The following is a 24,614-nucleotide window of genomic DNA, read 5'->3' as shown; positions in this document are numbered from 1 at the left end:
CATAAGAACATATAAAAATGTAAAAATGGCCATGGGCTGGTGTCCTGCTGACAGCCAGACCTTGTCCACTCGCCATTGTGTCCAGTGTTCCCCCTCTAATTGGAAAATATTCCTCCTCTAATTAGAAAATATGGGACACTAAGGAAAGTTAATCACTACAGACTTCCCCAGAATATTTCCAAATAATTTATATTTATTAAATCATTGTTGATTTGGTTTTTTACTCTGAGTTTGGTCACTTTTGAGGACACTTTTGAGCAGCAGTAAACAAAAATGACCATTATCAGAATAATGGAAGTTACAGAAGTTTTGCAATTTCTTATCAGTGAAAAACTCTTTGCTGTTTGACTTTTCACTGGAATATGTCAGTGGAAATATGAGTTCAGGTTTCAGAATTAAATGCATGCCTCAATGGCTCAGTTTATGCATTCATAATTATATTTACAATTAGAAATAATGTAATCAGGAATAGAATTCTTTTATTGGCTGAGTGCACAAAACGAGTTGTGGAGAAAAAGCAGTTTTAAGCCATGCTTTCTTCCCCATAATTTAGGAGCATTTAAGCTTCATCTCCAACACACATTAGGAAATTATAGGCTAATTAAGTCCATATGGGGCAGTGCTCCAGTGAAACACTGTTGGATCCCTCCCTAGATTCCCTTTGGCACAGCAAAGCCCCAAATGCTGTGGGCACGACAGGACACAAAACCACTGCGGTGACTCCACACAGTTCCACGAGCAAGGGTTGCCTGTAAATATTTTAATTCCTTTCTAACAGAAAAGTGAAGCTTTAAACGGAAGCGTGGATGGGGAGAAGGCACACGGCACGGTGTAATTGAGAATTCCTGTGCCCTGCCAGGCAGGGTTAATGGGCACTGCCCTGCAGTGAACTGGCTCCTGCGAATCCTTGAAATGTCAGAGTGGCACAGAACAAGACGGTGCTCCAGGTCCTTGTGGTGTTAAATGGAGGCTGCAGGGCAGCTCTGAACCCACCCGCATAATTTGTAGGTACAGGATGTCATTTACGATTGCTTACCTCTCATTAAAACTAATCAGAGCGGTTTTCTGAGAAAAATTGATTTTTAATTGGAAAAGTTAAATCTGTGAACCTGTTTTCTTTTTCCTTGAAAAGCTGGAAACATTTAGCTGGGAACTGATGGACGATGTCCTTGTTTGCTGATAGCTTTGAGAGCACCAAATGACCTTTTTTTCCTTCAGTCTTTGGCCAAAATTAGCATTGAAGACTATTTGTTTGCATACTTTGAAGGGTGATTTCAGTCAGAAAAGTAATTTTCCATCAAAAAAAAAAAATTCCAAGGGATGTTTTCACTTGCCAGATTGGGAAGCACATTGATGCTGGGATACAAACAGGGGGGCACAGATTCTTGCAGTGGGCTTCCACACTTCTCATGATACTTTTCAACAGGACTGTCACTGGCAGCACAAGGTGCAGCAATGTCAGCTTTAATTAAAACCTTTTGTTTTACCCACCACACGGAACAGCTGCAGCATCAGCCAAGAAACAACAGCATCACAACATGTACAAGCCCAGGGTTTTTGGAATATAAAAGGAGACACTGGTAATGGGAACCCCACACAAAGCTGGTTTGTCCATAAATTCTACAAAACGCTGATTGCTTCTCCCTGAAATGTTCCACACAGACTTCTGCTGATGTTCAAAGAATGTCAGCTATAAAAATGTGCAGGGGCATTTTCCTCAAAAATTAAGAGCCGACCAACTATTTTATGCTTAGCTATGTGTGTGAGTGGCTTGTGAATCACAGTAAGTAAGTAGCCCCCAAAATTTGCTGAATCTAATTCAGCCACAACCATAACTGTAAGGTTGCTCCCCAGGCTTTCTGAAGAAACAACACTTTATGGTGTTGATAGCAGCTGTTTATTGTCACTAACCTCAATCAGATTTTGAAGATATTTAAGATGAATTGGCTTTAGATAACCTTTTTTGCTTCTTCTCCCAGGGAACAAGGGACAGAACAAGAGGAAACAGCCTCAAGCTGTGCCAGGGAAGGTTCAGGTTGGACATCAGGAGGAATTCCTTCATGGAAAGGGTGTTCAGGCTTTGGAAGGGGCTGCCCAGCAAGGTTTGGAGTCCCCATCCCTTGAAGTGCCCAAGGAAGGACTGGACATGGCACTCAGTGCTCTGGGCTGGGTGACAAGGTGGGCACTGGGCACAGGGTGAACTCGGTGACCTCAGAGGTCTTTTCCAACCTCAGTGATTCTGTCAGTTTAACCCCATTGCTTTGAAGTGGACAGTGAAGTTCTCCATCACGCAAAAGATCAATTTGGGGTAAAAAACCCTGGGCAGAGAGACCAACACAAGCATTTACACTCTGGTCTGACCCATCACACAGGATACACTGAATGCCCATGTGAGTATGTAGGGAATGATCTGGATGGGAAGGTGTGATCCTCAAGGACATAAGTTATCTCCTTCCCCAGCTGCTGGAGCGTGTACCACAAACCTGGGGTGGGCCCTATTCTCCCTGAAGACCCATTATTAACTAATTACTACAGGATATCACAAACTGGTGAGTCTGACAGCCCCTGCCTCACGAATGTGAGCTGCAGCCATGAAGGTGTAAGTGGAAACTCACTTTGAAGCAGCTCTGTGAGCAGAAAGGCTCTACCATGGCCCAGCCAGCTGAGCCCCCAGCAGAGCTGTCTGGTTGTTTCCAACCCCTGCCACCCAAAATCAACCCTGAATCACATAAAAGCATTGACTGAAATGGAGTGGGGAGCACTTTCAGTGACTGTCCTGAGCTGTGACGGGGTGGAGGTAGAAATGCCCTGCACAGGAAGTGGTGATGAGGACCTGGAAATGGCAGCTGGATTTCAGGGAGGACGTTTGGCTCCAGCCTGGCCACCACTGCTCGCTCCCCTCTGCTCCCTTCCTACTTCCATGCAAAATGCAGGTAGAAATATTCATCTCCAAGGAGGGGGAGCTTGTTAATTAGATAATAATAAAGTTATTTTAAACCGAAAAGCTGCTGATTCTGGTGTGCAATGTGGTTTTATTTCTTTGCCTGTTTTTCTGAGAATTTTTTTTCTTTGTGAGCACTCAACAGAAATATCCTTGCAAGATGTGCATCTCATTTTCATGAGAATTTTATGAAGACCCCAGGGAACAGCAACTATATTACCTGAAGTTACCTTTATATCATAAGATACAGGTAGCAACTAGTCAAGAGACACAAAGGACCTTTGGAATTTAAACTTGTTTGGTGTTTTGCTTAATAGGGCTGAGCAAGAAATTATGCTGGCATTGAAGTTTTCAGAGCTGGGCTATGCTATTTAAAATGGAATTTCATACTAATGAGCCTAAAATAAAACAGTGTGTGGAAGGAGATTTCAAAGTATCCTCAATTGTATCAGTCGTTCCGCAGAAACAGGAAAAAATGACAAATCCAACCAAAGAGCACCCTCTCCTGGACAGTCCCCGAGTGAAACTCAAAAATACCCATTTTGCAGCAAAGAAGAGCTATGCTGGTCCTAAAGGAGAAAGGGAGAGAAGGCAAGAGGCTGTGGATAATGCTTCACGTTCCATTTTCCAAGGAAAACACAGTAAATATTATTCTATTTTTATTTTTCTCTGTGTTTGATATTAAATCATGAAAAATTAACAGAAACAGAGAGTCAATCTGCTTCAAAAGCAGATCCTAGTTATGAAAGGTTCATTTTCATCACGGTTTTATCATTCCTGTGAGATCTTTCAGGTGGGTCACTCAACAGATCGAAGTTAATAATTTTTTGTATCCAACAGATACTTCATTTTTAACTATTTCCAATATTATCATAAAAAGATAGTTTTGTCTAGTTCTTTATGACAAAACATATTTCATGTATTTGCTATTCTGGCTTCTTCAGGAAGATGCTCTTATGTTTCTGATTCTTGACTGAATAAATTTGATTCTTTAGTTCTCAATGCACATTCAAAATTTGCTTTGGATGAATACACTGCCACATTCTCTCAGATTCATGGAGCCTGATAACAGATGAATGAATTTTTACAGGATTCCTGGAAAGCAAACATATATGACCATGGGGAATATTACCCTGAGAAAGATTTAATTGTAAGATGAAAATGAGTAGCAGTAAAGTTCAGATAGTATTTCCGTGGCTGTGATTTCTGTGTGCAGACATCATTCTAAAGGAAATTCAGATGCCACCCCCTCATGTTTGTTACCCTTTTCACGATATTTTCAGTGCCTGAAAAAATAAAGTACCAACATCTTGTGACATGAACACAAAACAAAAGCTGGTTTTTTTCAGAAGGATTATAAATTTTTTTTTCTGCAATGGGTGGCACAGAGTTCACTAATAGCACTGTTAAGTTGTGATGCAAAACCAAAATACTTTATTATTTTACATCAGGACTGACCAAGTTAAATACCTAATAATTATAGGTCTGCAGAGAGGAGTTTCTAGTTGGAATATCCTCTGATGCTCTGTAAAACAGCACCGTGTTCATACAGCTCAAATGCACACTAGTTCTGATGCAGAAGATGTGGTGTTGTACTTCTCCTCTGTGTCATGGCTGAGTTACTTCCTTTGTGTGCAAATTTTAATTGTCTCATACACTTTGTTTACCATTCTAACAATATCAAATGTAAACTGCAACAGCATAAGCAGAGACTCAATTCTTGCTCACTTAATCCCACTAAGCCCAGAACAGGACTCTTCTCGTAAGAAAAGCTGGCAGCTGCCAGGAGCTGTGGCTCCAATGGTTTGGGATGTGGTATTTAATAACTGAGGGATAATTATGCAACACAAAAGGAATGCTCTTTTTATCTATTTTTTTATCTTCTAATTTGGCTGAAGAAATCTTGTTAAAAGTTGGAGAGGTTTGATCCCTAATAGCCAAACATAAGCAGAAATCCTTCTGCCATTAGACAGTGAAATATTCCCTGTCTATGCACCTTTGCACACCTGGCTGTGTGAAGGAGAAACCCAAAAATTGTGCTTCTGTGGCACATTGATAGGCATTGCTTGTACGGAATCCTGCAGCCTTCTGCATGCACAGACTTTGTGAAAGATGGCAAGATTTATAGAGCAAAACCGAAGGAAGAAGATTATTTTTTGTCAGGTTTGGAGGGTATGAATTAATAAATTCTAGTTGTCCCAGCTCTTAGGAATTCCATTCTGTCTAAATTTCAGTTTTGTTTTCTCCTTTCCCTCCTCGGTAGAGTTGAACCTGGGAATAGCATCACTCAATGGCTCGTTAGTTTGATAAAGTGGCATAAGTGACTCCAGCTCCGACGGGCACTTCCAGCTCCAGAACATTTACACGTCCCCAGGGAATTCTGAAAAACACCAGAAAGTCTTTAGGTACTGAATCACAGGCAAGTATTTTGAATCTTTAATTTTTTTTATATATATTCTTTTCTATGAGAATGTCAGAACTAAAATATGGAATATGCTTTTCCCACTTGGTTCCTATTACTTGTAAAGCATTCAAAATCTTCTGGAATAAAATTACCTCTCTGCCCTGCCAGGGAGAGCTCCATGGAGTATCAAGGGAGTCCCTCTGCTGGTGTTGCTTTCCATTTTTAACTCAAATATAATAATAAAAATGACTAAATATTAGACTGGAGCTGCACAATCTTAGATTCAGCATTTATTTGTTATCATGTTTATCCCAGTGGAGTTTTACTGTACATTTATATTTATAAAAAAAGTGCTGAAATGTATGCCATAAATTAACGAGCTTATTGTCAGGTGTGACAGATTCATCATCATCATAATGTAAGTTTCTTTTGAAAGTTTGGTCATATGAGAGAAGGCAATTTGCATTTAGGAAAAAAAAAATATTTGAAACAGAAATGCAAAGAGATAAGAGGCGCAGGAAACTGAATTCATCCTGAAATTATCTTCCTTAATTTTCTATCCCAATTTCTGTGTATTTTCCATGGTGGGAAAAACACTGAAGCAAATTTGCACAGTTAACCCCATAAACACCTGACATTTCCACTGGGTGGATTCAGGTCTGACAATGAAGAATTAGACAACTCAACACAAAAATACATTTCTGTTTTGTTCCAATATTCATTGGAGGTTTAATCACAGCTGTCGATGTGCTATTGCAATGAACAGCATTTTCACATTGAGTTATTTTACAGTTCATACAGCAGTAAGAAATATCTTAAGGTACTAACTATTTTGACTTTATTTATTGTACAGGAAAGTGATGACATTGAAAATGTTGTATAAATAGCAAATACATTAGACAGCAACATCCCTCCCTTGCATTATGAACTGAAATGACATTATTTTAAAACATTTGAAAAAATCATCATAATTATATGTTATCAACACAGAGACAGATTACCTATTATTTTAACATAATTAACTTGAGCTCAGAGCATTTATGTTGCTCTGTGTGTCATTATCCATTAAAATGCTAAAAATTGGGGTTTGAATCTTTAAGTTATCATGACTTTTTTCTCTAAATCCATCATTTGTTTCTCTCTACTTTCAACATCTGAAATTTTAATTACAATTCACATTTCTTTTTTTGCCTGTCCCCTAGGCCACATCCCAATCTCACTTGGGATGTTCTTGCACCAGGGCCTTCAAGAGAGAGAAGGTTCTCCTCTTTGGTGACCACAAGCTTGCAACTGAGTTTATATTCTTTCCTTACAATGCTGTTGGGGTTTTGTGGGGGTTTTTTGCATCTTATTGATATATTCTGTTCATTTATATATTTATATCACCAGTTTATATATTTTTCTTTTTCTCTTTTAAGCCTTTTAACCTTTCTCCCGCTACAGAAAGGCAAACAGAACAATAAATGGTATCATATTTAAAGGTTTGGGGTTTGTTCTCCTGTCTGGCTCAGCTGGTAACTCTCTTCCCCACTACTTGGGGTTGGCTTTTTCTGTGCTTGCAAGGTAGGATACTTTGCTCCTGTATGATCTTAGACAATGGCAGTGTGGATGGAAGCTCTGTATGAAGGTAAAAGTCTACACATTTCTTGTTGTTCTGTCTCTGGGAAAGCACCGAGGCCGCAGCTGTCCAACACTGTGCCTGGGAAAGCCTGTCGCCGAGGCTCTCATGAGCCCTGACTTTTTTATGCCTCTGATTTTTCTTTTCCTTCTCTCTCATGATTGACATTTGTCTTTTCTGGGCCCTGTTTGCTCGCACTGCACTTGTAGGGAGCCCGGAGCGCTGCAGTATTTTCATTTCAGTCAGGTTAAGGGTGACGAGGATTACACATGCACACTGATTTATGCCTCAAAGGCTGGAAATAGTGTCAAGTGTGATCTCAGCAGAGCTGGGCTCGATGACTCAAGTGCTCAGCACAGTGTTACACTCTCAGACATCAATCCTCAGCCACTGAAATGGAAACTCGGTGTCCAGAAGATCACTCGACAAAGCCCTGATCTGTGAGTGTTATCAGTTATTAATAAGATAACAACGGTGTTTCCAGTGTTCATGCCAAAGCCAGAATTACAGAATCACAGAGTCATCAAGGTTGGAAAAGACCTCCAAGACCATCCAGTCCAACCTGTGCCCGATCCCCACCTTGTCACCCAGCCAGAGCACTGAGTGCCATATCCAGTCCTTCCTTGGACACCTCCAGGGATGGGGACGCCACCACCTCTCTGGGCAGCCCCTTCCAATGCCTGAACACCCTTTCCATGAAGGAATTCCTCCTGATGTCCAACCTGAACCTTCCCTGGCACAGCTTGAGGCCGTGTCCTCTTATCCTGTAGCTTTTTTCCTGGAAGGTGACTTCCCCCAAATGCATGTGGCGATTTTTTAAGTATTTCAAGCTCTGCACTGCGTTGAAGTCATTGCCCAGTGACTGTTTTTACGTTTTCTAACCATATATGTAAGAAAAACTTAGAGAGAGTGATTTGACAGTTAATAGTCCCTTAGGATACAAAAGGCCGAGGATTTGAACCACAGGCGCCTGCATTACAAGCTACTGCTGCTTCTGGTGCAGGTGCCTTTCTCCCTCTGGTTTTAACCAGAGCTGCCTGGACATGAAAAACCAGCACGCTCATTACCAAAATTCATATGTCCCTATGAAATACATTAATTTGGTCCCATCTCATCTTCTCCTCCATAAAAAGAGCCTGAACATTCCCAGCCTGGCTATCTTTGCAGCATGCTGGGAAATACCAGAGGAGGGAAGAACAGCACAAGTGCAGTCCAAGACAGAAATCTTCCCTTCCAAATGCCTCCAGCCCTTGCCAGCACAGGGAACTGAGCAGTTCAGTTTGCTACTGACCAAACACTTTCTGCAAGGCAGCTGGAAGGAATGATGGAAGAGGTGGAGGGAATTCCTCTTTTGGATGCCAGCTGGAGCAGCCCAGCTCTCCCTGAACCTTTTCCTGTATGTTAATTTAACAAATCTCGTTAATAGTGTCCAATTGAAAAATGTAGCAACTAACACAGGAGAAACGAAGCCATTCGTATCTGACTCGGTGGTGCAACCTCAGAGCATCCTGTATCACTTAGGTATTGTTGTCCTGACACCTGGGGGGAAGGAGAAGCACATTCATGAGCTCTTTCCCTGCTGTGTTTGTTCTGGCAGTCAGGAGGGGCACACAGCCTGCCCTGCTGTCATCGCTGGTCCTTGTGTAAGTGAAAATCCACTTTCTAACAACACACAATGCCTCTTCTTTTCTAATCAAGGCCAGCAGGCTTGCAGCCTAATGAAAAGGCATCAAATCAAGGGAGAAAGAGGTAAAAATAATATATGCCATGTTCCAAAGCACACCTGTGGTTGCAACTATAATTGGTGGATAGACAGACAGGCAGACACTCTGTCAGCTTTGGAAATGGGTCACAGTGTTCTGGAAAAAACAACAAAATTAGTTAAAAGTCAGTTTTCAGTTCCACAGCTCTATCTATACTGTGGAAAAAAAATAGATCTGTGTTGATTACTTTTACTAGGATTTAATTTCTTTAGGATCTGTTCCCAAAACAGTCTCATCAGCACTAACCATATTCTTATTTCTGTGCTATGCTTTGTAGGGACTGGCTGTGTAGCCACGGTGACACAAAGGAGAGCTCCTAAGGCTTGGTAAAAAGAAGTGGAATATAAGAGCGGGTTTTTAGTAATTGTGCCAGAGCAGCCACTTTGGCTCTCTGGGCAGTTATCAGTGTTGTGATAGTAAAAAAAAGGAAACGATTTTCCATGAAGAACAGTAATGAGCAATTACTTCAACTTCTTTGCATTTAGAACATTCAGCAACCTGGCCTAGTGGAAGGTGTCCCTGCCCACGGGGTGGGTGGAAAGGGCTGAGCTTTAAGGTCCCTTCCAACCCAGACTTCTGTGTGATTCTGACGTGACCCAGAAGAAATGTCCAAAACTTGAGGCTGGCTTTCCCTGCTTCTACTGCCGCAAGATTTAACCCCAGTGCCAGCCCTAACACCCTCGAGCTCTGCTAGGCTAATTAAAGCCCTAATCTAAGACCCGGGGCTGTGTGGGCGCAAGGCGAGCCCTCAGCCCACGGCCGCCCCAGCGCTGCCCTAGCGGGGACAGGCACGGGCAGGGCTCGGGGCTCAACGATGGCGGCTTGGGCAGGGCTAGGGCTTTAATACCGGGTTTAATGTTGGAGGTTTGGGCAGGGCTCGCGGTTTAATAGTAGGTTTAATGCTGGAGGTTTCGGGAGGGCGCGAGGTTTAATCTTGGGTTTAATGCTGGAGGTTTGGGATTTAACAACGCCGCTTCGGCTCCTCGGGGCTGTCGCTGCCCGCGGCCGGCGGTCGCTGAGGGCACCGCCGCAGCCTCGCCGCCGCCACTGAGCATGCTCGGCTCCCGCACATCCGCCCGCGCTCGGCGGCCGCGGGACGCGGCGGGAGCGGTGCCCGGCGGCAGCGGCTCCCCCGGCCACGGCCCCGCCGCCATGAACGGCGGCGCGGCGGGGGCGGCACCCGCCTTCCCCGGGCCCGTGCAGTGTAAGTGCCGCCGCGCCATGCGCGCTCCGGGGCCCGCGCGGCGGAAACCCAGTTGAGCCGGGGCCTGGGCAGGCCCCGAAACCTGAGTAGCGCAGGAAACGGGCGGGAGCGGAGCCCGGGAACCTGGCTGGGGGGCGGAGGGGAACCCGGGAATCTGCGTGAGCGCTGCGGGCGCCGGCAAGGGCGGGGGGGGGGGCGCGGTGGTAGCCCGGGTGTAGCCCATGGTCCGCGGGTCCTGGGCAGTGGTCAGTGGGTCTTGGGTGGTGGTCCATAGTCCATGGGTCCTGGGCAGTGGTCCATGGGTCCCAGGCAGTCAGTGATCCCTAGTCCATGGTCTACAATCCATGGATCCTAGGCAGTCGTCCATGGTCCATAGTCCATGATTGATAGCCCGTGGGCCCCAGGCAGTGGTCCGTGGTCTTTGGGACCCAGGCGGTGGTCCATGGCCCATGGATCCCAGGTGGTAGTCCATGGTCTGTAGTCCATGCTCTGTAGTCCTTGGATCCCAGGCAGTGGTCCATGCTCTGTAGTCCATGCTCTGTAGTCCATGCTCTGTAGTCCTTGGATCCCAGGTGGTGGTCCATGCTCTGTAGTCCATGCTCTGTAGTCCATGGATCCCAGGCAGTGGTCCGCAGGTCCCAGGCAGGCTCTGTGGAGTGATGCTGCAGCCGCTGGGCGAGTACCCCCTGCAGGACCCCGAGCCCTTTGGGGAAGCATCCCCCCCACCCCACCTGGGGGTCCTGCAGTGACTCCACAGCTCAGGTAATGTGGGCAGCAGGATGCCCCTGTGCCCCTGGGAGCAGTGTCACCCACTCCCACTCCCTTGGGCTGAGCTCCTCACCGCGCTCCTGTCCCCGCAGTCCCCGGCGGCACCACGGTGCTGGTGGAGCTCACCCCCGACATCCACATCTGCGGCATCTGCAAGCAGCAGTTCAACAACCTGGACGCCTTCGTGGGGCACAAGCAGAGCGGGTGCCAGCTCACCAGTGCCACGGCCGGGGCCACCAGCACTGTCCAGTTTGTGTCGGAGGAAACAGTGCCGTCCACACAGGCCCAGACCACGACTAGGACCATCGCCTCGGAGACACAGACCATCACAGGTAGCAGTGTCACACACCTGCAGCTTGGAGACACTTGACTCGTGCCAAGTCTGGCACTGGAACAGGCTCCCCAGGGCAGTGGGCACAGCACCAAGGCTGCCAGAGCTCAAGGAGCGTTTGGATGATGCTCTCGGGCACAGGGTGTGACTCTTGGGGATGGTCCTGTGCAGGGCCAGGAGTTGGACTCGATGATCCTTGTGGGTCCCTCCCAACTCAGCATATTCTGTGATTCTGTGAAGTGGCAGCATGACACAGCCCTCTGCTCATGTGTCCCCATCACACTCAGCTAAAACAGCAGTTCTCACATTAGTTGTCGTGTACCCAAGAAAGAAAAATAGTGGTGTGCTGCCTCCTTGGGTTTGGAGTGACAATAGTTGCTTAATTTGCTAATTGAGATACACACTCTTGCAGAGAATTGCTCAAGTCTATTGTGTTGTATAACCAACTTGTGCAAACTAATTGAAATTGTCAATACTTATGAAAAATAATGAAATTACTCTGCATTTTAATTTTTTTTTAAGAATGCTCTTGATGAAAAACAGACACAGAATTGCTGTCAGGCACCAATCCAGGCATTTTTTTTTGTGAGAACACTGCATTCTCTAACATTGCTCCCACAACTAATTGGCAGGAAAAATAGTGCTCAAAATTTCTGCCTATGTGAAGGCTCAAGTGAGGTCCCGATCCTAGAGACATTTAAAAAAAATTAGAATTTTGTTCCATGTATGAAGGTTTGCCCTTCTATATATAGTTTTATTTTATTTTGCTGTGGGACCTTACTAAAATCCAAATTATTTGACTTTAATTTGGATAGACAGATTAAGGCAGAGAATCTGGAAGAGCAGTGAAACAAACTGAATTCAGGGCTCACTTCCAGGAACTTTTGTATTATAATCCCTCAACTCAGTGTGGGTTTTGGATGACTCATTTTTCTGCTTCATATTTACTCATCTTTAAAATGAGGGCAGTTCTATCCATTTGCCCTTTTGGGGTACAGTGTTGTTTAATTGATTTAAAAGCTGCTACTTTGGCTGAGATAGTTTCACCTGTTATTCTTGTGAGTAACAGCTAAAAACAGTAGAGTTGAAAGAGGCTGAACTTTTTTAACAATTATAAAAAAATTTGTTTGCATTTATGCCATTTTGACCACATTTGCCATATAAATAAGGATTTTTTTTTCTCTCCTTTGGGCTATAGCACAGCCAGTGTTGAAAAACAAATATAGCTTTATTTGATATTTGGAAGAAAAAAAGCCTTTTTCCTTTCCCCCTCCCTCAGGTAAATAGGAACACAGGAACAGGAATGGTGCTGGAAAAAAAAACAGAATGTAGAAGTAATTCGTGAAACTAGACAATAATTACATTTTTTTCTGATTAGTGAAGTTAATGTTCTCAAATTAAGCTTTTTTGTGTGTTTAGTTTCTGCCCCAGAGTTTGTTTTTGAGCATGGCTATCAAACCTACCTGCCCAGTGAGAGCAGTGAGCCTCCAGCTGCTGCTGTTGTGTCCACACCACCTAAAGCACGGTCCAAAAAGTCCACTGCCTCACTCACACAGAAGAAACTAAACTGCTGCTACCCAGGTAAGGTGGGGTTTGTACCTCCTTGCTTTTCTTTTGAGCAGTGGGAGGTGTCCTGTAGTGATACACACGGCAGATTTGTCTGTCTGGAGCAGTTCAGATGTACAGAACCTGGAAGACAACCTTTTTACTGAGGGTGTGATGAACTACCAGTGATACCAGGAGTAGCTTTCCTGTTGATTTCACATGTCCTTAGACTTTAGTCCTACACTGTGATGTCCTCTGGTGATGCTGCAGTGGGTTTGAGTGGAGACTTGGGCCTCTGCCCACATCTGTGCCAATGTGAGTGTAGAATCTTGTTACCTTTTTACTGACTGCCATTGTTGTATGAGAGAAATGTGATATATGAATTTGGCATTTCATGGTTTGCCTTTGGTCGTTTAGCATTTTTATAAGGATGAATTGAGCCATCTTTATAAAGTGGTCTCTTATTTGGAGACCTAATGAGTAAAAACCCTGCAGGACACAGAAAATGAACACAGAACCATCCATGTAGCTGAGTAGTTCTGTTCATGGTGGCAGAAGGTTCAGTCTCTTTTCTTAAACTTGCCTTAATTTGAAAGGCACATTTGAGATGCTGAGCTTTCATTTCTGTGCTCTAGAACTGTAGCCTTTTCCACTTGAACAGAATTCCTGAATGGAGAGCTCTTACCTGAGTTCCCAGTTGCACTAACTGGAAGTCTTATGTGGAATGAATTAGTTCCCCCAGCATCCCTTGTGCCGAGTAAAGAGCATCTCAGACCCTAGGCAGAGATTCCAGTGACCCTTGTTCCAAAGCTTTCAGAAAAAGGTGGGAGTGGATTGCCTCCAAGGAGAAGCATTAGAAAACTGAAGTAAGCTGGTCACTCTTTTAAGAAGATGTGAGTAAACAACATGGGGATTTCATTCTCTGTTCATACAAAATGTTACTGAAAATAAACAAAATGCCCAGAATTTGATAGTGTATTTTTATTGTTTTGTTAGATTTTCCTTTAATTTAATCATCTCAATCTTACCATTTCCAGGCTGCCAGTTCAAGACTTCCTATGGCATGAAGGATATGGAACGTCATCTACGAACACACACAGGTTTATATAGTTGCTGTATTTTAGTTTTGGGTTGTTTCCTCCTTTTATCTTTTTGCCAAAAGGTATTTTCCTATGAAATAATGTCTCTATAGGTAGAATGTACACATAAGTCTGTACCTTCTAGTATTGTACTGCCCTGTGTCTGAGGAATTGCCCTCTTTGGGCGAGCCATGTCCCACCATGGGCAGTCCCACTGACAGCTGTGAGACATGAACACTGGAATTGAAGGCACAGGGGTGCAGACCATGGGTTTATCAGGGTGCATGTGTTTATGTGGTGGAAGTACATAAACCCAGAAGTTTATTCTTCATATGAAACAGTAATTCTATAATTTTACCTCCCCTCCCCCTAAACCTCAGTATCAGAGTTGTAAAGGCAGAAAGGTCCAAAGGATCTGCTAAATTCATTGCACCTCTGCCTGCAGCTTTCTGAAGCATAAAAGAACTCTTTAGCTGATAGGATGGCTGGTGAAATGCAGTGTGCAGCTTCTGAAAACCAGTCCCTTTTCTATCAAGTGTTTGGTGTGTGTTTGTTTGTGCTATCACAACATCCTTATGACGCCAAAATTCACGGTGCGTCGCTGCCCTTCCGCTCGTTCCAGGAGACAAGCCCCACAAGTGTGAGGTTTGCAGCAAGTGTTTCAGCAGGAAGGACAAGCTGAAGATGCACATGAGGTGCCACACGGGGGTGAAGCCCTACAAGTGCAAGCACTGCGAGTACGCGGCCGCCGACAGCAGCAGCCTCAACAAGCACCAGCGCATCCACTCCAACGAGCGCCCCTTCAAGTGCCAGATCTGCCCCTACGCCAGTCGCAACTCCAGCCAGCTCACTGTGCACCTCAGGTCCCACACAGGTACCTTCTCGGGCTTGTCAGGGTCAAATGCATGCAGGCACCCCCAAAATACCAGGCAGTGGAAGGATTTAGGGGAATTTCTTTCCAAAGTCGAGAACATGTTTAACACCTCGGCACAAATCTGCACCGGTCCAAGGAAAAGACACCCCCTCCGTTCTTCTCAGGGCTTTGGCATCCGTGGCCCTCCTGCTGTGGAGGCCTTCAAACATGCCTACAGGAACTTATCTTCTCTCATAGCCAGGAGTCAGCTCCTCTGGAATGCAGGAGGAGAAAACATCTGAAACTGTCTCTGGGAAAGGTGTCTTTTTCCAGGCAGGAAACCTTCCTTAAGCAAAAAACCCTAATCTCCTCCTAGTAAAATCTTCTGGAAGGGTCTTCTACATTTACAGGCTAAAATTCAGATCTCTAAAGCTTCAAAGGTCCTAGGGAAAATTTAAAAAGTTATGCAGGTGTCAGGATGCCCAAAAGGGCTGATTTGGATTCTCAAAATCACTGGTGCATCCACCTTCTGTGAACTTCTTAGAATCTAGTAGGGCAATCTAACTCTACAAAAAATACCTGGAAGCAATAAGAAGACAGGTCTAATTCTTGGTAGACTTTCTGCTAAATTGATTTTGAAACTGCCTGTTAGATGTTCTCAGACCAGCAGAACTGAAGGATCTAATTTATTGATTGATTAAGAGCATGGAGGTTTCTGTGTCTCTCAGATCTGGTCCACTCTATTAGAAACACTGAAATTACTTTATAATTGAACTAGTTATATCAGTACAAAACTTAGCTGCATAATTTAATCTTTCTTGCATCAGTAAAATAGCAAGTAATTAGCAATTTAAGTGACATTTTTGGTGACCTTTCTGTGTGGTACCTTCCCTGTGCAGACTGATGAACATTAACAGTGTAAGATGAGCAGCCAGAACTGTATTTTGCTCATGGAATTTTTGCTCTATGGATAGAAAGCTTCAGCCCCCAGGCTTATAACCATTGCATCATTTTCTATTTGCTTTGTTTGCAAATGTCTGTCTTTTTTATATCTGTTCCAAGAAGAGGTTTGCTGTAAAGATACTGTTGTACTGTTGTCTTCTTACAGTTGTCTCTGTATTTTGTTTTTCATCTAATCCAGGGTAATGGATTACTTTCTGTGTTGTCTTTTATACATTTGATTAGTTCTGTGAATTTTAGCTGCAAGGTGGTTATGGTTCAGTGATTATTAGATTAGGTTTGAACCTGTCCTGCATCTGATGCTGGATTCGAGTCCTAAACAACAGTAGTTTGGATGTGTGCAAGATGGGATTTATTTTGAGTAGATAAAAGAAATAAATCCCTTGTGCATTGTGAAGGAGGGGAGGGTTAAACCACTCTTTCTCTAACAAAAAAGAATCTTTTATACCTCACAAATCTTCACAAATTTGCTGAAAGGAGGCACAAGAATTTTGAAAGTCATCATTTCATCCCTGTCAGGTTACAAAGCTGTTGTGCACAAAACCAATTTTAGGAGAAAAGGACTGGTATGTAGAATATATTGCTTACTGGAATTAAATTAATTATTCTTAGAAGGTAAGTGTAATCTACATTGCTCAGAGTGAGATCATGTGCACAGCAGTACTCACTGAACTAGTCATCTAAACATCAGTTTCCTGTTAATTGGAGTAAAACTTCTCTTAGAATTAATAATTCCAGGGTCAGACACAACTTTTTGACGTATATTCAGGCAGTGTCAATTATGGGCAGAAACGTAAAGAAATACACATAGTAGACCATTCTTTAAGCAAACAGAACCAGCATACTTTGCTTTATTCAGTAAAATTAATAATTTATTTCATATATTGAGATATATATTTTTCACATATTTTGCTACTCTGTATATGAAAATTAAGTCATTGAAATACGAACTGTGCCTTCATCAGCAAAGCAGATAAAAATTCAGTAGCTGAGTGTGCAGCTGAGACTGTAAAATAAACTAGATGAACAAACAGTGCATCTTCATTAATAAAATCTGTTTAATACAGATAGTACACTATGTATCTCAATTATTAAACAGATACATGGATTAGCACAGTAGGCCACAACTTGATTTGAAAAATATGCAGCTAAACCTATGACATATGTAGCTGGGTAAGCAAATTATGCAAAATTATACAGCTATCACAAACTCTATAAAATATTAACTTATAAAATAAATCAGCCATTTGCAGTTTGATTATTAAAGAGGATAAATGTTTGTTGAACTAAACACACTTTCTTTTTCCTTCTCTCACCAAGGGTGTCTTAGTACCTAATAACACAATTCTTCCACTTTTTCAAAATAATACCTGCCTAAAGACTTCTTGTTCAGGTATTTTAGAGAACTACACATTTAGATAAAGAGAAAAAGGAAACAGTTATTTAGTTAGGTTGCTGAGCTTGCTTTGGATTTGTTTTTTTCAATGACTTCAGAATGAAGCCACTGGTCTTTACCCTGGATTTGCTTATGGATTAAGCAGAGCTCCACCTTAATGTGGTCATGCATGTTGTGACATAAGCCTGCAAATAAAGGAAATGCAAAATAGTGGGTTAGATCCAGGCAATTGGAATGGTTATTGGGGAGAATCACATAAACAGGCTTATGGAGACCTTGCAGATGTGTGTTCATTTTTCATGCTTTATCAGTTAAGAGTTTGAATGCAAACTGATCTTATATGACCTGTGGAACATTACTGGGTATGATACATGGTGCAAATATCTCTGTCTTGGTTGCTGCAATGCCAGAAGAACAAAAGCTGTGTTACTTCTCTAGGTAAGCACATTTCCCCAGAGCCACATACTTTTTCACAGTCTCACATTTGTCTTTTCCAGGTAAATTTATGTAGCTGTGATCCCTCTTTTTTCCTTTTTTTCCCCCTTGTAACTGTGGTACTGCTATGGTTGTGCAGTCAGCTGACACTGACCTGGGTATGGACTTCTGTCCCTACATCTCCCTCTGTTCTGGAGTTTCCACTGCCTTCCTGTGCCAGCCACATGAACCAGGCCAAAAAAACTCATCTGTTTTTCTGGTCAACTAATCTAACTCAGCAAATGTACAGGAAAGGCAGTAGGGGATATATGGTTAAGGTATATATGGTTGAGCAGTAAAGCTGGTGTCCATTAAGCACTTGTTTCTGCAGTAGCCTACCCTTTACATAGGCTTCAAGTTAACCTGCAAGCCTCCTTGTAAATCTTGTGGTGTAATCCTGAGGCATGGATGTGTTTACGTTGTTTCCTTAGACTTAAAAATACAGCAGCTGTTAAAGTTACAGTGTTTATTTTTATTAATTTTACACGCTAGTCGAGATATCCTGTTGCTAAAGAGAGACAAATGAGATACTTCAGTCGCTTCTCTGGAGCACACTGAGCAGTTTTATACACAAAATGAACTAAAAATGGAGAATTTCCAAGGGTCAGTTGTGAAAAAGCAACAGATGTGGGCAGGTCTGCTCATGGAGAGTTTGCACACAAATATGTCAGACCAGGTGATAATCCTGTGCATTGAAGTTCTTGTCATCTGGAAAATACACTGGGAGTTTAGAACAAGTCACCTGTACATAATTCATTAGATGTCAGTGTCTCATTGTAATTTGAGCTGTGGGTTGTGTTGCAGGAGATGCTCCTTTCCAGTGTCAGATGTGCCCTGCTAAGTTTAAGATCAACTCTGACCTGAAGAGGCACATGCGTGTGCACTCCGGAGAGAAACCCTACAAGTGTGAGTTCTGCGAGGTCCGCTGCGCCATGAAGGGCAACCTGAAATCCCACATCCGGATCAAGCACAGCATGGAGAACACTCTCAAGTGTCCAGAGTGTGACTTTCAGTGTGGAAACAAAACCAGCCTTCGGCACCACATCCGAACTCACCAGCCCGAGCAGCCAGTGAAGTGCTCGGAGTGCAGCTACTCGTGCTCCAACAAGGCAGCGCTGAAGGTGCACGAGAGGATCCACTGCAAAGATCGGCCCTTCAAGTGTGAGTTCTGCAGCTTTGACACGAAGCAGCGCAGCAACCTGACCACCCACGTCAGGAAAGCTCATGGAGACAAAGTCAAGACCAAGAAGCAGTCCATGGAGAAGAAGGAAGGAGACAGGCCAAAGCAAGGTGGCTCCAGGCAAGTTGCCAAATTAGATGCCAAGAAAGCATTTAAGTGTGACCTGTGTGATGCTTCCTTTGTCCGGGAAGATTCTCTCAGGAGTCATAAGAAGCAGCACAGTCTGTATAATGGATCTAAAAATAACGAGCTGGCTGTCCTGCAGCTCCAGATGGACCCCAGCCGGCAGAACAGTGCCCCGATCACCGTCAGCCACCTCCAGGTCCCACTCCAGCCTGCTCAGGTTTCCCCATACAACGAGGGGAGGGTCAAGATCATCGTGGGCCACCAGGTCCCTCCAACCAACAGCATTGTCCAGGCTGCCTCGGTGAACGTGGTGCCTCCTGCCCTGGTCAGCCAGGGCCAGGAGGAGCTGCCGGCCAACGGCCGCCTGCAGCTGCTGGGCCAGGTGAGCCTGGTGGCCCCAGCCCCCCCTGCCATGGCCTCAGGGGACACCGGGCCCGTGGCACAGCCAGCAGTGCTGCTCACCACCCACGACCAGGGTGATGGCAGTGCCCTGCACCAGGCTCTGATTCCTGCTGCCCCCGTCAGCAGCCACGAGGCTGCCGCCAGCCAGGCCTTCATCACCAGCTCCGGCATCAGCTGCTCCGACTTGGAGGGCCTGAATGCCTTGATACAGGAAGGGGCAACAGAAGTGACTGTGGTCAGTGATGGGGGGCAGAGTATAACAGTGTCCACTGCAGCTCCCCCTCCTCCCATCTTTTCTTCCTCCTCCCACACTGAAGCCCCAAAGCAGACCTACTCCATCATCCAGAGTGGAGCACACACAGCTCTGCTGTGCCCAGCAGACTCCATACCAGATTAGTCACAAACACTGTTCCTGCTCACATCTCTCTCTGAGAGGCAGTGCTGATCTCAGCAGGAATCCACAGGACATCAGTGACTGCAGGATTTATCCTCCAAAGCCAAATATACATTTTACTTGTCTGTACATGGAAACATTCTTGTTCCTGAAGAGGTGGATGTATTTATATATATTTATGTGCCTCTATTGAGATGGGAGGCTGTATTCTTTGTAAAATCTGAGCATCAAAGCAACTGTTGCCAGTGTCCCCAAGCAGTGAGATTCCCATAGTATGGCTCCTGTATTATGCTGCCTAAAATAAGAAAACCTCACCTTATGCTGAATTACTATCCCAGCAGTCTTTTTCTTTTGTACACACACAAAAAGACAAAAGTTTGAGCCATTCTGAAGTTTATTTTAGTGAAGTGTCTTTCAGTTCCATGCTGTGTGTGCATTCACTGCTCCTGGCTGATCTCTAAGAAATTCCTACTACTGGGTCTAATCCAGTTCTGGTAAAGTTTAGTGGGGCTGTTCCTTAGTATCTGTAGAAATTGCTGGAACCTGGCACTTGGAAATACTTAGGCAGAAGACCAGGTGATTGTTTTTAGAAAACAAAAGAATTTTGTCCCTTTATCAGTAGCAACTAACTTTGTTAGCAAGAACACAATTGCAAATTATCACCCTGGCACAGTGATCTCTGTCAGAGGCACCTGTGATTTAAAGAGAAAAACGACTGCAAATATATTTTTTACAAACGCTCCTAACATTTTGTTTTTATTTTGATGCTGTCTGTTTGGAGTTGCATGGGTAGTAAAAGTGCATTGCAGTTTGAGTCTCACTCATGAGGGGCTTGCATGTCAGAGACCCTGCTGATGGAACTTTCCAAGGGCTCCAGCTGGACAGGAAACTTCTGCCTGGGACATGGGACAGGAGGTGGTGGCCATGGGCTGAGAGGTTAGAGCTGGTGGCTGTACCTGACTGCAAAGGGGTGATTTTAAGATAAAAGTTTGGTTGTGATATCTGAGTTTTGAGATGTGACAAGAACTAATACAACAGCTGTAGTTGGATATTGGTGGGCAGGCTTTTGGGTATAGAAAGTTACACCAAGCCTACAAACTTCTAAGTGCATATGTACCACAGTTTGGCAACTAAAAAAGGCAGTTAATTTTCCCGTACTCGTTGGTGTAAGTGAACTCTGCAGGGAGGGTTTCCTGAGCTCCAAGTATTCTGTGTCATCCATAGGTGGTGCCAGAGGCCCAAAGAAACTTTGGAGTGTGCTCTGATCTGGATGATGTTTCCTCTTTAAGAGTTCCCTGCTCTTAACTTTGCCGGGTAAAAGCATTTCCAAATTCACTTCTAGAAGACGTTACAAAAAGGTTGGCTGTAAAAATCTTACTTTCACCTAAGATAAAAAGCAGCAAGTAAAAAGAAATGTCGGACATTTTCTACATGAAGCAGATCTGTGGCCAAAACTTATCTCACAATTTATGTTAAACTGATAATTTTTTACTCTCTGTTCATTAATCTTATTCTGTACATAGTTGACACTACAGAATTGTCGGGCACTGCAAGAATGGCACAAAATGTGGGATTCTGAGGAAGTTGATGGTTTGAACTGCAATTTATGTGTGTTTGCCCTTGCCTCCAGCCCTGCACCCAAGGGATGCACCTCCAGGGAGCTCACCTTCAATCTAATGTCACACTTAAGGTTACACAGCTCTGTTACCTGCACTGCAGTTTCACAAAAAGCCTTGTTTACCTTCTAAAATAGGAAACCAGCAGATTTGTGATACTGTAAAGACTCCCCTTGGTTCTGGTCCTGCCTGTGCCTCGAAGACAAACAGGAAAGATAATAAAATGGTGTGAATGAATAGACAAAGCTTAGTGCTGCTTCTTTAACATTGTTAGGCTGATTGCATCATGTTTCAGTGAACAATCTAGAGACTTCTTTTCCTCCACCCTAAAAAAAAAAGGCAGCTGATAACCCAGGCTGACATGGGGGCAATTTATTTTCAATTTTCTCTTCCAATATTCCAGCTTTATTTCTGTGTATGACAGTAATGGTCTTTGTGTTTTGGAGCTGGCAGAAGCAGATTGTTTTAATCTCTGATATTCATTTAATACATTCTTCATGTTATCAACAGAACTATCCCTGGAGAGAGCCTGGTAATTCATAACAAGTGTCTCTTGTAGAACTCACTTGCTTTTGAGCACATGGTAAATAAATCGTATCCCTCCCTCCCCAGAGATCTGCCAGAGCCTCAGAGCTCTGGAGCAAGTTGTCTTTTTCCAGGATGAAATACTGGGATGGATTTTTGTTCCTGCTGCCTGAGGATCCCCAAGCTCCCCTGGTAAGTGTTGAGCCCCAGGAGCATGACTTAGTCCTGCTCACTGGTTAAAAAATGGGTGATGAGAGGGAAATGTAAAACTAAATATTCCAAGGTTTGCTTCCTCCAGGACGTCCCTGACAGGTCCTGTTCTCTGCACAGGCTTGTGCTTTTTACACAGTTTGCTTGTGGGGTCCCAAGTGTGAGTTTACAGCGTGTTCCCTCCTGCGTGAGGGCAAAGAGCTGAGGTGACACAGAGGCAGAGCACTGGGCAGGCAGTGGAGCATGGCCTGTGTGCCTTTCAATAACCCAACCCCTGCTCTTGGGCCTTCTCAGCCTTTGGGATGTTGCTGTTACTCCATGACTCTACTTTTTAAAGCCAGACATCCCATGAGCAGAGGCTCATCCTCCACAAGACCCGCTCGAATGTGCTGTCCCCTCGTGTTTCTGGGAGGTAGAAACACTCAGCAGGAAAAAAAAACTCCAGAGAAAAGTTTGTCTTGGACACCTTTAATTGTGTTTTGGGGAGGCTGGTGTGGGAGTGAGCCCCAGGTCAGTGTTCCCAGCAAGGCTCAGTGTTGAGTTTGAGCAGCAAACCAGCAGCACTCCGGATTGAGCCCTGCCAGTGGTGCTTAACCTTTCATATGGTTTTGATAAAAACTTTAGCTGTCATTTGCATCAAAATGGCAGATTCCTGCTCAAAACCAGCCTCAATTTGTCCTGTGCACAGGGGGGTTACTGGATATGCAGATGCCCCTCCTGGATGGGTGAATGGGATCAAGTCCTCACCCGAAATGAGACCTAAAACCAAAGCTGGGTCCTTTGGTATCTGGGGCCAAACCAAACTTATATTGAATACACTTGGGGTTTGCAGTTAAAATGTTGGGATCAAAATATTTCCCAATCATTTTGGCAGAGCTATTTATTGCTATTATCATCTGACTGCACTGGAAAGTACCTTCTGTTATGGGGTTTAAAATGTTAGAGCCATGCCAAGACATTTTTGGTCTACATTACAAACAACTGTGGAAAGGCTTCTTTTTTTTTTAGATACCTTTATTTTAGTCTGTATTTCTGATTATTTATTTATTTTGTTTGCAGTCAAAATAGAGTCAGCTGTCCTTTTTGCCATTTGGTGCTCTGGTGTCTGTAAAAATATTTGCTATGTCCCCAATGGAAAGGCTTCCATCCTATAATTTCAGGAATATTGACTGGATACTCTAATGGCTTTTTACATCTCTAGTTGGAAAATCTTTAGCCTTGTTATTTAAATTTTAAGAAGAGAAACCAATATTGTTAAGAGAAACTGATGTCTCCTGTCACTTACCCAATGACCTTTCATAAGGTGATAAAGGTTTCTATAGTGACCTGAGGAAATAATGGCTCAGGTATCATTGTGAATTAAAAGTCTCTCTCAGGAAAAGCTTTCTTTTCTCTCTCAGGTATCCAATTCTGCCTTTGTCTTTATTCAAGTTGCTAGACACGGGGAAGGACTCAGAAAACATACAGTATTTGGTTACATGGCTGTCTTTCATCTTTTAGAGACTTCACAATGTTGTGAGGAAGTCAAAAAGTCCATGGCAAAGCAGAGTTGGATTTTTAAATGCTGTGTAGTGTGAGGGTAGCATACTCCTGTTCAGGCTGAATTCTGTGACCTGAGATATCATAATTTATTCCAGGAGTAATAAATAATTATTTATTATTTCAGGAGATGTGTTTCCCTCTATAAAAACCAGGAATTTTGTTTTATTGCAGATTCAGCTTTGGCAGAGGTGTTTTCTCTAAGTTCCTACTTTCAGGCCTCATGTAAACCTCAAAGTGAAATCTCTTTTGATTAGTGAGTGGGTGAATTCTGTAAATAAAAGTTAAACGTTATTTGAGAAGTAATTACCTGAGGACCTGTAGAGTTTTTTGGGGGAATGTTTTTGGTTGATTAGTGTGTTTTGGTTTGGTTATATATTAAGGATACAAGGATGCATTTATGCCTGCTTGTGCTCCTGGATGAAGCAACATGTTTCATCAGTGTCTTTCAGTTTATCAAACCTGATGTGACAGACACCTAAAAAAAGCTTGGAGAGACAAACACTTTTAGCTCGAGTTTCCATTGATGTCTTTCAAAATTGAAGGAAAGCTGTTAAAATCTGTGTTATCTGTAAAGGCAGAATGTGCAATAATAGGCTGGCCCTCCAGAGCAGACTGAGGCTGTGTACCCCTGGTGCTCTGAGCTGTCAGACAATTGTCTGTCATTTTGCTTTTGATCACAAACTGGAAGTTTAGGAAGCCTGGGAAGTCCTGGGCCAGGTGAGGCAGAGCAAGGCCAGCGATGCCCAGTGGGTCTCCCAGCCCTGAGCCATCCCCTCATTCCACCTGGTGCTTTTATTTATACCTTTTAAATGTCAGACTGTGAAAGAAAATATCCACCCCACACCTTTTAGCAGAGATCACAACTTCATACTTCCAAAGTGTGTCTGCACTTGCTGTTGCTGGCCAGATTTAATCATTATGTTAGTAATATGTATTTTCCCTGGAGTTCTGTTGCTGAATTGCTGTGTTTCTCCCCACCTGGAGAAGGTGCACCTCAGAAGTATATTGTGAGGATGAGAATAACTTGGATACCTCAGTGATGAGTGAGATGCAAATACCCAGATAGATTCTGGAGATAGTCACAGCTTCCTGATGGCCCAGAGGAAAATCTGAAAGAACAGGAATGCATAAAGCTAAACTGCATAATGCATAGCACTCATAATTAATAGATTAAAGTTCTTTGTGAAACATGCTTTTTTATTCTAATAAAGAGAAGGGACTACAAATGGTGACACAGCTTGAGAAAAGCAGCGATGCCATGTTAAAGTTGTAAAGCTAAAGAG

General features: G+C 43.6%; 1 protein-coding gene across 3 annotated transcripts; it reads left to right on the top strand.

Annotated features, from left to right (window-relative positions):
- Positions 1-9,872: 9,872 nt before the first annotated feature.
- On the top strand, positions 9,873-21,291 carry ZFP64 (ZFP64 zinc finger protein). 3 transcript variants are annotated; one of them, XM_027645833.1, is made up of 7 exons: positions 10,159-10,390; positions 10,524-10,605; positions 10,791-11,030; positions 12,449-12,610; positions 13,612-13,674; positions 14,276-14,527; positions 18,141-21,291. In XM_027645833.1, the coding sequence occupies exons 1-7, from the start codon at positions 10,310-10,312 to the stop codon at positions 19,439-19,441; spliced, it is 2,181 nt and encodes a 726-aa protein (XP_027501634.1). In that variant the 5' UTR covers positions 10,159-10,309; the 3' UTR covers positions 19,442-21,291. The 3 variants fall into 3 exon arrangements, with proteins under 3 accessions (XP_027501636.1, XP_027501634.1, XP_027501635.1); XM_027645834.1 differs by having other exon boundaries at positions 10,159-10,410; positions 10,489-10,605; XM_027645835.1 differs by lacking the exons at positions 10,159-10,390; positions 10,524-10,605 and adding an exon at positions 9,873-9,930.
- The last annotated feature ends 3,323 nt before the right edge of the window (positions 21,292-24,614 follow it).

The sequence above is a fragment of the Corapipo altera genome, unplaced genomic scaffold (assembly GCF_003945725.1).
Source record: "Corapipo altera isolate COAL_440 unplaced genomic scaffold, ASM394572v1 64, whole genome shotgun sequence".
NCBI lineage: Eukaryota > Metazoa > Chordata > Aves > Passeriformes > Pipridae > Corapipo > Corapipo altera.
This window is presented reverse-complemented; position numbering and strand designations above follow the sequence as displayed.

Coding starts and splice junctions, on each gene's coding strand:
- ZFP64 (XM_027645833.1), top strand. CDS start 10,310: ATGATTGATAGCCCGTGGGCCCCAGGCAGTGGTCCGTGGTCTTTGGGA. Junction 10,391..10,523: donor CCATGGCCCATGGATCCCAG/GTGGTAGTCCAT, acceptor CATGCTCTGTAG/TCCATGCTCTGTAGTCCATG. Junction 14,528..18,140: donor GCACCTCAGGTCCCACACAG/GTACCTTCTCGG, acceptor GTTGTGTTGCAG/GAGATGCTCCTTTCCAGTGT.